This window comes from Trichechus manatus, unplaced genomic scaffold (assembly GCF_000243295.1).
Source record: "Trichechus manatus latirostris isolate Lorelei unplaced genomic scaffold, TriManLat1.0 scaffold00084, whole genome shotgun sequence".
In the NCBI taxonomy this organism is placed as follows: domain Eukaryota; kingdom Metazoa; phylum Chordata; class Mammalia; order Sirenia; family Trichechidae; genus Trichechus; species Trichechus manatus.
The window spans coordinates 717,551-732,910 of NW_004444020.1; the positions used below are offsets into that span (position 1 = coordinate 717,551).

At 37.4% G+C, this 15,360-nt stretch overlaps 1 protein-coding gene across 9 annotated transcripts in view; it reads left to right on the forward strand.

The window, feature by feature from the left end:
- Positions 1-15,360, forward strand: part of ATP2C1 (ATPase secretory pathway Ca2+ transporting 1) — a 187,601-nt gene that overhangs the window by 148,726 nt on the left and 23,515 nt on the right. For 8 of the 9 annotated variants that reach the window (XR_002824858.1, XM_023735944.1, XM_012556983.2 and 5 more), the window contains 6 exons: positions 2,142-2,266; positions 3,153-3,250; positions 5,184-5,279; positions 5,368-5,457; positions 6,813-6,917; positions 12,183-12,339. Coding sequence is in view for 8 of the 9 variants with exons in the window: in XM_023735944.1 (XP_023591712.1) it covers positions 2,142-2,266; positions 3,153-3,250; positions 5,184-5,279; positions 5,368-5,457; positions 6,813-6,917; positions 12,183-12,339 (671 nt within the window). In the remaining variant the exon portion in view is untranslated. The remainder of the gene's footprint in view (positions 1-2,141; positions 2,267-3,152; positions 3,251-5,183; positions 5,280-5,367; positions 5,458-6,812; positions 6,918-12,182; positions 12,340-15,360) is intronic. The other variant, XM_023735942.1, reaches the window with a different exon arrangement.

A 15,360-nucleotide genomic window follows, 5' to 3' on the forward strand; every position in this document is an offset into this window, starting at 1 on the left:
ATTTATTGCTATAAACTGACCTCTGAGCACTGCTTTTGCTGTGTCCCAAAGGTTCTGGTAGGATGTGTTTTCATTCTCATTTGATTCTATGCATTTCTTTATTCCATCCTTAATTTCTTCTATAACCCAGTAGTTTTTAGGAAGGTGTTGTTCAGTTTCCATGTGTTTGATTTTTTTCCCCTGCTTTTTCTGTTATTGATTTCTACTTTTATTGCTTTATCGTCAGAAAAAATGCTTTGTAATATTTCGATGCTTTGGAGTTTTTTTTTTAAGGTTTGCTTTATGTCCTAATTTGGGGTCTATTCTGGAGAATGTTCCATGTGCGTTGGAAAAGAAAGTATACTTGGCTGCTGTTGAGTGGAGTGTTCGGTATATGTCTATGAGATCAAGTTGGTTGATTGTAGCATTTAGGTCTTGTGTGTCTTTGTTGAGCATCTTTCTGGATGTTCTGTCCTTCATTGAAAGTGGTGTGTGGAAGTCTCCTACTACTATTGTGGAGCTGTCTATCTCTCTTTTCAGTGCTGTTAGAGTTTGTTTTATGTATTTTGGAGCCATGTCATTGGGTGTGTAAATATTTATTATAGTTATGTCCTAACCAGCTCCTGACCCTCTCTGCCTTCTCACCTCATCTCCGGACAGGAGCTGCCCATTTAGTCTCATGTATCTACCTGAGCTAAGAAGCACACTCTTCACAAGTATCATTCTATGTCCCATAGTCCAGACTAGTCTTTGACTGAAGAGTTGGCCTTGGCAATGGTTTTAGTGCTGGGTTGACAGAGTCTGGGGGCCATGCTCTCTGGGGTTCCTCCAGTCTCAGTCAAACCATTAAGTCTGGTCTTTTCACTAGAATTTGAGTTCTGCACCCCACTTTTCTCTGTCTCCATTATGGACTGTCTGTTGTGTTCCTTGTCAGGGCGGTCATTGGTGGTAGCCAGGCACCATCTAATTCTTCTGGTCTCAGGCTTTTGCAGTTTCCGGTTTATGTGGCCCTTTCTGTCTCTTGTGCTAGTGCTTTCCTTGTGACTTTGGTGTTCTTCATTTTCCTTTACTCCAGGTGGGTTGGAACCAATTGATGCATCTTAGATGGCCGCTTGCTGGCTTTTAAGACCCCAGACACCACTCATCAGAGAGACTCTTGACATGTAGTAGGCAAGATGGTTTTCTGCAACCTACATTCATACCCTCCTCTTCTTATATCTCCAATAGAAAGATATCTTCCTTGATCACTCTAGTAGATATGGACCATCACTGTAGTAGAAATGGGCTGGTGAGGGCCCTAATTGGGGTGATTGGATCTTGTTAGCTGTCTCTGAAGCAGTCATTGGACAATGGGCTACCCTTGGTAGCCTGGTTAGCTTCCGATCACACAACCACCCCTCTAGCCGGGGATGTGGAATCTCATGCATCAGAACCATGTGAAGTGCATTCTCCAAAGGAAAGAGGGTACCCATTACCTGTGGATACTGTGTTATGTGAAGACAGGATGTAGGTAGCCAAGATGAAATATTATCAATTCGGTAGCATAGTTAAGAGAAGCCGAGGTTTGGAAGGAGACCTTGGTTTAAATTCCAGCATGTTCTAGGACTTGTGATTAATAAAACTTCTCTGTGAGTTTTATTTTTTTCCTCTGTAAAATAGATTGAGTTCTAATTTATGGGACTTTTGAATTCATTAAAATAATGGTAGTCATAAATAATAGCCAACATTTATTAAACACTATGTATATGGCACTATTTATCAAATGTGTTGCATGCTTTGCCATTTAGCCCTCACATTAAATCTTATCAAGTAAATGTTATTGGTACCCATATTTTACAGTTAAGGAAACTAAAGTCACAGAGATGGAGTGATAAGTAGCCCGGGGTCACACAGGTAAAAATTGGTGCAGCCTGGGGTATAAATCTAGGCGTTCTGACTTCAGACCTCATATTCTTTAAACCACTGTGCTTAACCTGGCAGCCAATAAGTATCCAGTAAATACTCATTTCCTCTCCTTTCCTTTTGAGAAAGCCATTTTTGAAGTTCTGCTGACTACTAGTGTTGAGTTTTATTACCCTTTATTTTGAGTAACATACAGTTGAAATTATTGCTGTGGGTACTATGTCAGTTACATTTTAATGCTGTGTACATATTGGTTACAGTTTGGCTGTAGCAGCAATTCCTGAAGGGCTTCCCATTGTGGTCACAGTGACTCTGGCTCTTGGTGTCATGAGAATGGTGAAGAAAAGGGCCATTGTGAAAAAACTTCCTATTGTTGAAACTCTGGGTAAGTCTGTGTTAAAAACATACTTATGTAAAAGTGTGTTAGTTCTTGTCAATAGTGAATCATTTCTGGGTTTTTAATGTTTGTCTTAGAGGTTTGGACAGTGATTTTGGCTTGTGGCAATGTGAGCTATAGCTTTAACATCCAGAAAAAAAAAAAAAGCAATAGAAATAATGCATATCACTCAGGACAGGGAATTTTAAGAGACATCTTTTTACAGTATAGGATGTTATAAAACAAATTATCTTAAAAAGAAAATCCACACAGAATGAAATCTAGGAGTAAAATTAATACAGTTTTTTCTTTTGACATGTCAGAGAAGATAATTGATAATTACGGGTCCCAGAATATTATTCTGCAATTGAATATGCTTAACAAGAACAGTAATTATATTGCTATAACATAGCTGTATGTGTGGTATGCTATAAAACTTTTTTTTTCCCCCCTCAATTTAGGATATCTAAAAATGTATTGACTTTAATTTCTAGTTTGCATTTTAATATCAGGATGTAAAATACCTTAAAAAATCTTTTGAATAAATTTTATGAGTTTAAATTTAGGGACCCTCCAAGCTTTTTAGAAAACTTTTTTTTTTTTAAACAAAAATTGTTATAGAAAGCTAAAAGCAAGTAGCTTTGCAGAAATCAACTAAATAAATAAGAAAATGTCAACATTTATCATTATCTAATTTTTAATTCTAATTTCAGAAACTTTACCTTCTTAGGAAACAAGCATAATGAAAGATATTAATCTAAAATTATCAATGAGTTTGATCTTCACAAAATTCAGAGAAGTAGGACAGGCTTCCAGAGTCTTTGATTTGCTTTCATTATGAGCTTGTATTTCTCCCTCTGATTCTTTTGGTGACAAGTAATGATTTATTCTTTAGGTTGCTGTAATGTGATTTGCTCAGATAAAACTGGAACATTGACAAAGAATGAAATGACTGTTACTCATATATTTACTTCAGATGGTCAACATGCTGAGGTACTCTGTAGGTTTTTTTTTTTTTTTTTTTTAAAATAATACTGTTTCTTTGCTAAGAAACTTTTATGTTTAACATTTGTAATGATTCTAGGGTTTTACCTTCAAAAGGGCTGTAAATTAGCAACAGAACCATTTCCTTCCCATGTGATTCTACCAAGAGTTAGTCCTACTTTCCCTCTAGTTGTATAATCCAGAAACTTTGAATCCTCCTTGATGCCTTTCAGTCACCCTACATCCATCAACAAATCTGCCAGTTTTTGCCTCCCATAACTCTCCTAGCCATCCATTTCTCTATTTTATAGCCATCCTTAGTCTAAATTACTGTCACTGCTCACCTGGCCTACTGGTAAATTCTCTTGACTGGCCTTCCAACACCCGCTCTTGATGCCCTTACTCTATATGCAGCCTATAGGATCTTTTAAGGGCTGTATATTGAGCATTTGTCACTCCTCAGTTAAGATGCTATAGTGGCTTTCTGTTGTAATTAGGATCCTTAACTGTGGCCTCCCAAAGCCCTACATGTTCTGTCCCTCATTTTCCTCTTCAGCATTACATGCTCCCCTTTGCTTTCTGTGTACCAAATACACTAGCTTTATAGTACTTTTAAGTGTGCTGAAATTTCTCCTACTTTAAGACCTTTGCTGCTATTCTCACTGCTTAGATCAGTCTAATTCTTCATCCTTTGCATCTCAGTTCCAGCCCCACTTCTTCAGAAAAGATTATGCTCACCACCCAGAACTGGCCCTTTGTTATATGTTATCATAGCACATCATACCTCTTAGTCTTATCCCAGGTGAATTTTTCTGTCTTTCCCATTATACTGTAAGTTGTAAGAGACCAGGAACCATGTTGCCTAGCACAGGACTTGCCTTATTGTAATGAATACTTATTAATGAATGAACGAATTGGTTACTTTATTTTACAAATTATGTATTGACAGTCTTTTAAGTGCAGGTTACTGTATGTGCATTGGTTCATCCTGAAGCTAGATCCCACCTAGTCTTGGCAGGATTTCTCGGTGGAATGGTCATTAACTCTACTTACAGTGGATACAGTATTTTAAAATGTAATTACAGCTAATGGACTAAGCAAAATAAGTATTAAACAAATTGATAGAAGTTGTACTTGGGTTTATTTAGTTCCATTATATATAAGTCTTAAAATGTTAGATTTGGCTAAGGATACCCAATCTTACATTGGTTAATGTATCCTTTCTGGATGACTCAAAGGGGTCATTGAAGTTACATGTACTTATATGGTCTAGGTCTGGAGGTAGGATATTAATGCCTCTTTATAAGTCCATTGTATTATATGTCAAGTCTATACCATTTATCAATTATTTTCTCTCTAAATGGTCTTTTATTGAGAATTTTTTTAAACTTTTGTTTTGCTTGATTTGTTTAGCCACACACAGTAAGTATTTGACCTGCCTCTATCTCTGAATTCCCCAAGTACTGATTTTTAAAATTATTAATATGCTATGTTAGTTTGTAAGTGGTAGGGTAAATCACTTAAGACCTCTGAGTCTGAATATTTAAAAAAAGAATTTTGCTTTTGTCTAGGTTACAGGTTTATATTGAGTATTAGGTGTGGTAATGGATTTGAGTTCTTTACATTTATACAGCATATTGCAGTTTGTAAAGTTATATAAATTTAAGCTCATTTGTTTGTGTATAGAGATTTTCATGGTTTCTTATCTTTTTTGTAGTGTATTATAGGTAGAAACAGCCTAATAGCTTCTTAAGTTCATCATTGTGAAAATTAGGATGTATATTGCTTTAACTATTGAATCTTTTTTAGACAAATTCAAATGCTTTTCTAGATGTACGTTTTAACAATGTCATGCTGTATAAAATGAAATTAATACAACTTATCATAGTTTTTGGTTCTCGTAAGTATTGTCATTTTATTGATCCCACTTTATGCTCCTTAGGTTACTGGAGTAGGTTATAATCAGTTTGGAGAAGTGATCGTTGATGGCGATGTTGTTCACGGATTCTATAACCCAGCTGTTAGCAGAATTGTCGAGGTAAATATTTTATTCTCCAGGATAGTGGCTTTCTTCATATTGACTTAGGACATGGTGATGGTTCATAGATTATGTGTATTTCTCTTAGGCGGGCTGTGTGTGCAATGATGCTGTAATTAGAAACAACACTTTAATGGGGAAGCCAACAGAGGGAGCCTTAATTGCACTTGCAATGAAGGTATGTACTTGATCTCTCTTCTTGGCCTGTGAGATATTACCCTCAAAAGAGGGTCCTAAGTCCTATATTTGATTTAATGTGAAATTTAAAACTCAATGTCTCACTCCCATACAACAAAAACTGCTCTACTTTTAGGAGCAGTAGGTTGCTTAAGAAGAGATCCAATGTAGAATTGTATTTAATTTAATTCAGTAAAATAAATGAGATATTTTTAGAATTCTCTCAACAGAAGCTACATTTCTTTATTGTTTGGACTCATTTTAACTAAAATAGCATCCTATAGCTTTTTAAAAGATATTCTGAAGATGAATGAATAAATATTTCCTTTCCCATGTTATGTTTAACAGGATATTAGGTTCTTTGAGAGGCAAAGAGTCTAAAATCACCTCCTTATTGGCCTCAGAGACCTCACAGTTTAGGTGGGGAGTTAAGACTGACATTTCTTGGAACAAATAAAAGCAACCCAAGGCAATAGACAGTTAAATTCTAAACATTGAGCCACATATAAGAACAATACAAATTTAGAGCTGGGAGCTGGGTTTTGAAGGATAGGAAGAATTTAGATAGGAGGTAAACTGGGGAAAGAGCTAGAGTAAAAGCATAGAGGAATAAGTAAGCATAGGATAGGTTACAGTTAATGAGTTGGCTAACCTGGAGGAAATGAAAGGAATTTGAGTAACCAAGAGGATTGTTAAATAGGCTGGGTAGGATGGGTTTCTGGAGGACCTTTGAAAGCTAGAAAGAAGAGCCTGAACATGATTCAGTAGACAACATAAAGCAATAAATTGTAGGTTTTTGAGTAGTTTTAAATGTATTTTAGGATATTTGGAAGAAGATGCAAAAGAGTGTTGGTAGGGATAGCAGCTAGATGACAGGATAGAAAATGGTAGGGGCTAAGGGGCTAAGATGGTAGCAGTAGGTGAGACAGATTTGAGTTCCTAAGAAGTGAAGGGTTGAATTTAAAACATTTACTATTGATTATAAAAATATATGCTTAGAATTGATCAGGTACCTTTATTTATTTGCACTCTGCCTTTTCCTAGAATTTGAGGCAATAGAGATACTAATATAGTCAGTGTTGAAGGTTTGGTCTACATATAGTCCAGGTAGCATGCTCAGTTTCTGTGGCCTGGACTGTATCTACACACCCAGCTTTCATGTTAAAAATTCATGCTGCTGTTCAGAGAAATCCAGCATCTATAGATGGAGCATTGCTATTATATTACCATTATTTGGAAAAAAAAAAAAAAAAATCTCTAGTCAACCTAGCTATAAGTTGTGAGTCTTGTTCTTTGTTAAAGGGAAAAAAAGTCCCATGTTGGTGATAATTAACTTTTTTTGTATGTGTCATATAGATGGGTCTTGATGGACTTCAGGAGGACTATATCAGAAAAGCTGAATACCCTTTTAACTCTGAGCAAAAGTGGATGGCTGTTAAGTGTGTGCATCGAACACAGCAGGTATCTTTCTGTTTAAGGAATGCTTATTATATCCTGTTCAGCTTAGATGACTATTTTTCGTTATCCTCCTTTAGTTTTTAAACAGTCATTGAGTATAACAGATATCTGTTGCTTTAAAGCATGTATAATTAACAATACCCTTATCCCTTCTTATTCTCACATTCTCTTTGATACTCCTTCCTTGTAGAATCCATGCATAGATACATCCAGTTATGCGGTGTGGGCAAACGTTCTTCACTTAAGTGAGTTGGAGCCTGGCCTCAGTCACCTAGAGCTTGTGACATCAGGTTCTCTCAACATATTTTTGTTCTTGATAAGAGTTCATTGTAGATCTCTGTTGACTGTGTTCTCAACCAGTGTTCTTTCATTGAAGTAATGTCTTATTTATAGAACAAATGAAACCACATTATTTTGTGGAAAAATGGTTCCCAAATATAATTCATGCTAATTGACCCATTACAAACTGGCAAAATGACATGCACTGATATAGCAGTCTCCCACTTTGTTCCAGGGCACTTTAGGAAGTTTTTTACACTATTAATGTAATAAGAGTTCTTAGTTATCTTCAGTGTGTAATTCTGTCGCTCATAGCCACTGTTAACCAGCTTGATGCTTAAGGTTAGTTTGCCTTTAAAAGATACACATTTGCTATTTTTACATTTCCCTTAATGGGTATTATGATTCGTTATGACCAGACATTTTGAAACCAGTTACATCTCTGTAGGCAGGAATGGATGTAAGATTCCTCTCATTCATAAATAGTAGGAAATGTTTTACTGGCTTTAAAAGAAAGGTAAACTTGGCCAACACCATTAAACTTGTGAATAGAAGTCTGTCGCGTAACTCTGTTCCTGAGGAGGGAAGATTTCAATCTAAGCTTTAAAGGAACTTTTACAAACTCTTGGTAAGGGAAACAATTGGAGACAAAACTATAGAAATGAAATGTCTGTTATTTTAAATCTTGTAATGTAAAGCTTACTTTCAAAAATTGCATTATACTTAGATAATTTTCAGCTGATGTTTCTTGACCATATAATTATCTAGCAAGAATGTGTATGTGAGTTTATATGGAGGATCTGTTTCACTACATTTTATAAACCATCACATAGTATGTCAAAATAATGTGGCTAATGTGACATTTAATGATTCTCCTTTTTAGCAGTTTTGAATTTAACCTCACCAAAGTTGCATATTGGAAGCTTATCAGTTATGGGAGTGAGGGGTAGGGGTGGCAGGTCATTACTTTGGAAATGTTTGTATGATTCTTCTTCCCATTTGCCAGCCTGAATAGTCCCTCTTAAAAACAAAACCAAACAAACAAACAAAACCCAAACCCACCGAGCTGACTCAGGATCTAGAAGAGGTCAGCCTGACACAACTGTGGTGACACAGATACGGCAGACTTACCAATGTAAAAATAACCCCAGTGGCTCAAATAGTCTGTTTTTTATTTTTTTATGATGTCATTTATTTTCTTATTGTACTTTAGGTGAAGGCTTACAGAACAAATAGTTTCTCATTAAACAGTCAGTACACATATTGTTTTATGACATTGGTTAACAACCCCACAACATGTCAACCCTCTCCCTTCTCGACCTTTTTTTTTTTTTTGGTGAAAATATACGTAGCCAAAGATACAGCATTTCAGAAATTTCTACACGCACAGTTCTGTGACATCGATTACGTTCTTCCAGTCGTCAAATAGTCTGTTTTTAAGGGACTTTCATGACAGTATATACTTCTTTCTACTCTCTCACTGGAATCCACCAAAATGACAACCAAGGATAAACGATATAAACCCTTGAGGAGACAGTATGGAAAGGCTCAGTGTGCCAGGTACCTTTGAAGGTGGGGACAAAGGTATAAGGCTAAAAACAGGAGAGCAGGTTGACATTCTGAATAAGGAACCATTAGACCTCCCCCAAGTGCCTTTTCTATCTCTTGAGGCCAGGCTCTAACCTGCGTAGAATGTCAGAGATTTGATCTTGGGAACAAGATTGGAGGGCAGGGTTATGGCCTAAGACTGAAAATAGGGACTAAGGGAAAGTCATTGTCCTGAAGGGTAAGGCTAAGGCCATTTGGCTCTTAGAATGCCTGCAGTCTTCCTCATTTCCTAGGTCAGAAGATTGAAGAGTTTACCTCTGGGGAAGCAGAATGATCCTAGGGAGGCCCCAGCAGTAAGGGGCACCTCTCAACCAAGCTCTTTGTTTGTTGGGAGAGCTTACTCTACTCATGGGCTTCATCTTATCCTTCAGCTAGGCCCACCACTTTATAAGATCTGTCAATGTCATGGAGCTTCTAGTGCTTTTATTGCCTCATTCTTGAATGTAAATGGACAGGCAGGGATTGCTAGATATTTTGGGAAAGTCTTCAGTATGAAAGACACAGAAGTCTTTCATACTGAAAGAATGCTGTCTCAGTAAACAAAGACAATGCCAGATGCTGAGGAAAATTTCCAAAGACCATAAAAAATGAAAACGAAGTACTTTCGGGAGAAATTTGTCTCAGAAGTCAAGGAATCTGTCAGAAAGTAGAATAAAAAGTCAAAGAGATGGACAGTGTAAGAGATTAAGACAATATAAAATCAGAAAAACAGGACATCAGACATCCACCTAATAGTGGTTACAGGAAGGCAGAAAAGAAAATGGGAAGCTGTTATTGGATAACACCAGAAAAATTTGCAGAACTGAAAGATTATAGCTCCTAGAATGAAAAGGCCCACCAACTGCTTAGCGCAATGAGTGTTTTAATGGTGAGGGTGGAAGAAAAAACACACCAAAGCTCATAATCAGAACTTTGATAATATTTGGAAGAGAAAATTCTAAAAGATTCCAGAGATTTGGGGATGAGGGATGTGTGAGGGAGAGATCACATACAAAGGTCTAGAAATTAGAGTATCTTCTTTAGTTTATTAAGCTGCAACATTGGAGTCTGGAAACCAATGGAGCAAAGCCTTCAAATTGAGAGGGAATTTTACTCCCGGCTAAACTTAAAAATGTGAGGATAGAAAAAGACCTTTCCAGACATTCCAGGTCTCAAAATGTATATTCCACACGCTCCTTCTTAGAAAGATATTGGTGGATATATTCTCCCAAGATTAGTGAATAAACCAAGAAAAAGGGAGACTTGGAATCCAGTGAGTCCCACCCCAGGAGAGGGGTGAAAGGAATCCCCAGAATAGAAAACCCAAACCATACCTATTGCCAGTGAGTCAATTCTGACTCATAACAACCCTATAGGACAGAGTAGAACTGCCCCATAGGGTGTCCAAGGATGTAAATCTTTACGAAGCAGACTGCCACATCTTTCTCCAGTAGAGTGGCTGGTAGGTTTGAACCGCTGACCTTTTGATTAGCAGCTGAGTGCTTAACTACAGTGCCACCAGGGAAATTCTCAGATCCCAGTGGTGCAGCAGGCCTAGATAGTCAACCCAGGTTGGAAAAGGAAATGAGAATGAGTCTCAAGGAGGGAGGTCTCCAGTAAAAATATGGAAGTAATAGCTTATATGCTCATTTGATCGAGTGAAAAATATCATTGAGAAGAGTTTTATAGTTACATAGAAGAGTTTGGGAAGAATCAGTGATAGGCGTAAAGAAAACTAAGCTAATAAAAAAAGAGGCAGTTATTACCTTAGAAAAGACAAGTTGCATAGTTGATGTATCAGTCAAGATAGGCTGTGGACCTCCTTAGCCAAGAAACCAGAAGGACTGGATGGTGCCCAGTTACTATTACTGAAGTTTTTGATCAAATATTCTATAGAAGAATCCTGATCAAGGGAGAAAATACCGAACAGAATTTCAAATTCTTAAGGAATCCAGATTATCTGGAGTGATAGAGGCTGGATGAACCCTTAAAACTATTGCCCTGAGACAATCTTTAAACCTTAAACCAAAAATATCCCCAGAAGTCTTCTTAAAACCAAACAATAGTTTAGCTTAACTAGTAAAGAATGTCTGCCCTGAGCGTTATGCTCTTTTAAGAACTCTGTGGGATCATACTGACAACAGCAACTTGAAAGATAGGAAACTTAGGGGGCAGTGAGTTTATGTTACTGGTAGAGGGACAGTTTGGAAAAGGAGGGTGAGCATGGTTGGACAGCTTGAATGTAATCAGTGTCACTGAGTTGTACATGTAAATATTGTTGAATTGGTATACTGCTGTGTGTACTCTCAACAACAGTAACAAAAGATAGGCTATGGAAACAACACCATGCCCTCCTGCTCACCCCATCCCAAGCATCTGCTCATCAAGTTGGAAGCTCCATCTCAGTGTTAGCGTACATGTCATAGCAGGGGCTAGGCCATAACAAATCATGCATTGGCCCTTAGATTTCCATTTGGAAGTGACACAAGTACCTCTGCTCACATTTTATTGATTGGCCAAAGCAAGTCGCACCTTCCATCAAAGAGGGGCAGAGAAATACATGCTTGTCATGTGTCTGTAAGGAGAACTGGGCTGTTTGTGAATCACTCTAGTTACTACCACATTTGGCTCAACAATGAGGAGTCATAATGTAGACAGAATACTGACAAAAAAGTTTTGCTTTGACTGTATTATGAAGATGAGGAGGGGGGTGAATAGCTAGTGGAGGATAGGCTAGATTCTTATCTGGCCACAATAGACAATGTCTAAAAATGATAAATGAAGAAATAGCCATATAAATATATTTAAAAACATGGAGGTGAATACCAAGAGAAGCAGCTATAAGAGTCAGAATTGGTTTGCTTCTATGGAGTAGGACTGTGGGTGAGAAGGGTTGGGTAGGAGACTGGCAGTTTTTCATTATAACCTTTTGTATATTAATTTACTATGATAAAAAATTAAAACAAAATCTGGTAAAATACATAATTACAAAGTGGTCGTAAGAAATAAATGGGATCACACACACATATATAGCACCTGCTAGAGAGCCTGAGCCACAGTTTGTGGGCTGCTGTTAGGTGTCTTTCCTTTTCCTGTTTTGTTTAGTGCCTACCTCAGGGATTAAAATAACATTGCCTTTAGAGTCTGTGTGTGCGAGAGAGAGAGAAATCGATGGGAGAGGGGCGCACAGAACTGATTTTCTGTAGAGGGTGTAAAAAGCTCCCACATGTGAGCTTGGTCTTCAAAGTTCAAGTGCCACTAAAGTAAAAAATAAAAGCCTTAAGTTCGAGTAACTTCCCTGGTGATTATAAGAAATGGATGACACTTGCTTTTGGACTCCATTGACAGATATGTACAAGTTGAAATTTAATGTGAATTTGTTTGGTATGTTTTTGTTCTTAGGACAGACCAGAGATTTGTTTTATGAAGGGTGCTTATGAACAGGTGATTAAGTACTGCACTACATACCACAGCAAAGGGCAGACCTTGGCCCTCACCCAGCAGCAGAGAGATCTGTATCAACAAGAGAAGGCCCAGATGGGCTCAGCAGGGCTCAGAGGTAATGCCATTTCAGCATAGTCTCCTGAGAAGGAAAGAGTGTGCCTTCTTCTCATTGCAGGTGGATTCATGCTTCATATCTGAGCTGTCCAGCTTTATTCCAGGCTGTGTAGAACTCTTGCCTTTTCTGAGGTGTTATGTTTTAGTTGGTTAACTGGCCTCCAACAGATAAAAAACCAGAAACGTAGCAAAATATGAAACCTCTGGTTCTTCAAGACTTGGAGTGGACTCTGAGTAGGTAATAGAAATTTTATTTTAAACAAGCTTACTTTGTGTGATAAGGGAGATGGATAGAGGTAAAGTGAGGTGACTCCTTCCTTATTTCATCGCTTTGTTTTTATTTGTTAATAGAACTAAAATATTTTCCTAAAAATTGAAATCTTAAGCCCTTAATTTGTCCTTTAAACTGAGGTGATTGCTAACTTGATCCTCATCTGCTGTGTCCTTCCCTTGCCATTCACCAGGGAGGTAAAGATGTACCCAGACACTGCTTATGTATATGCCGCTCACTGAATGGTGACCAGGAGCAAGGATCTGCCATACACACATATCAGGCAACCTGTCCTGGGGCACCGTGTGAGAGATGGGACGAGCAGGGTTTGGGGCCACACCCGGTTTTTACCTTCTCTGGATAGTCATCTGGCTTGTGGAGAATATTTGCACTTACGTAGTCTCTAAAGGAAAGTGGAAGAGTTGGCTTCCTTCTGTTTGTTGTTTTAATGTAATGAAAGTCAAGCACTATAGTTCTGGGAGAAAGTTATGTAAAAAATGTTATTCATATTCATGGTTCCCTTAAGCAAGGGCTTTCTGTGGGTTTAATGTGGATAGATTTATAGGACTTCTGCTCTTATACTAAGCTCGGTTTGGAAAAATATTGGGATGTACAGAGGTGATATACTTGTGACTTTATTTGAGGGCAGTGTTTTGTTACTCTTAGTCTATAGCAATAGGATTTCAAAGACATGGATATAGAGACCATAATGTTGTGTGCTGTTGAGTCAATTCTGATTCATAGCGACCCTACAGAACTGCCCACAGGGTTTTCTGGGCTGTAATCTTTATGGGAGCAGATCACTAGGTCTTTTCTCTTGAGGAGCCACTGGTGGATTTGAACTGCCGACCTTTCAATTAGCAGCTGAGTGCTTTAACCATTGCAAAACCAGGGCTTTATAGAGACCTTAAAGAGGTCTGTAAACGTTCGTCATTTGCTCCTTGTTTTCTTTAATTTTTAGAACAAAAATTTTCATGCTTTTTTATTTTAACTAATTCTTTTCATCTTAAGGGTTGTGGAGGTTTGTGTATGTGTGGCTTGGTGTTTAACTTTGTGAAATAGACCAGAGTTGGAGAAGAAATGTCCTTGTTTCACAGGGTTTGGGCAAACATTTCATCATGTTTCTCTTGCTTTATGTCTTTTCTTTTCCTCTCCTGTGCACCACTCCGCTCCCTCCTCTGAAATTGCCACACTGAGCAAAATAAATATTCTTAATTTAAGCTGATACATACTTATTTTGTATCTTATAAAACTTAAGTTTCTTAAAAAAATCTAATTTGAAATTAGAATATGGTTTGTTTTTGTTTTAGTCAGGGATACTCTACATGAAAAATGTCTACCTACCCTTGTCGCAAAAAGTAGCAGTAGATCTTCACTTGTGTAAGGAAGTGAACAAATAAATGCAGGGCCTTCAAAGAGAACTTAGGTCTCAAACCTGGTGTGTCTCTAGGCTCATGCCACCCCTCAGTTGGGAGTGCCCAGAGTGGGATCTTCCTTTCTCAGGACTTGGTGGAACACAAGTTGATGCTCAGTGTCTAGTCTAGTAACTATGCCTCTAGCCAGGGTGAAAGCATTTGGGACCCACATTTATGTAAATTGCTAGATGTGATTCTTACATTGGAAAATGTAAGTTATTTGTCTGTAACCTTGGTTTTTCCAAATATGTCTAATCCTCCATACTTGGTTTGAGCAAGACTAGATACTTCCTTTGGTTTCTTTGGGATTTTTCCGTTTCCCTATGAGGTCCTTATGTTTAATTTATATGCTTTTGCATGTTCTCTTTGGTAGTTGTGTAGGCCATTAATATCCCAGATGGAAGCACATCCCCTTTGGTCCATAAGAGTAGTTATCAGAGGTTCTGGAATACTAAGGTAAATGATATTTGGGAAATGAACAGTACTTTGTGATGTCTCTTAAGCGCCAAAGGATGACAAGAAACTAGTTATAAATGATAATGTGGGGGTATTATTTATATATAGTTAGAGCACCAAAGTTACAAGTAAGAAATACCTGTTAATGTTATGGAAAGAGTGAAAGAATTCAAACTATTGTCAGTATTAATGGTTTTACAACCACTTTACAGATTAACTTGACCTCTAAGAGTTTGTCGTGTATACAATTGTTACAGGCTGTGTATAATTAAAATAGCTTTCTCTTCAAGCTGTTGGATTTTTCTGGAGACCTATAAAGTACAAAGATGATTTCAAAGATGTTTGTTTAAAATTGACTTTAAAGCTTGATAAACTCATGGTTTCTCCAAATAATTGCATTTTCTAAAGAGGCAGTGATTTCTGTCAAAAGTAGATGCATGCAGTTGCTATGTAAAGACGTTGTTCATTCAATCCTCACTTGTCTTCTCTGCTTAACAATTTTTTTTACTTGGTCCTATTCCCTTAAATTTTTTTCTTTTTTATTGTACTTCAGGTGAAGGCTTACAGAACAAATAGTTTCTTATGAAACAGTAGTGCACATATTGTTTTATGACATTGGTCAACCCTCTCCCTTCTCCACCTTTTTTTTTTGGTGAAAATATACATAGCCAAAGATACACCGATTCAAAAATTTCTACATGCACAGTTCAGTGACATCGACAACGCTTTTCCAATTTTGCTGCTATTCTCACTTTAGATGAAGGCTTACAGAACAAAATAGTTGCTCATTTAATAGTTAGTACACATGTTGCCCTATGACAATGGTTAACAACCTCACAACACATCAACACTATCCTTACTCAACCTTGGGTTCCCTATC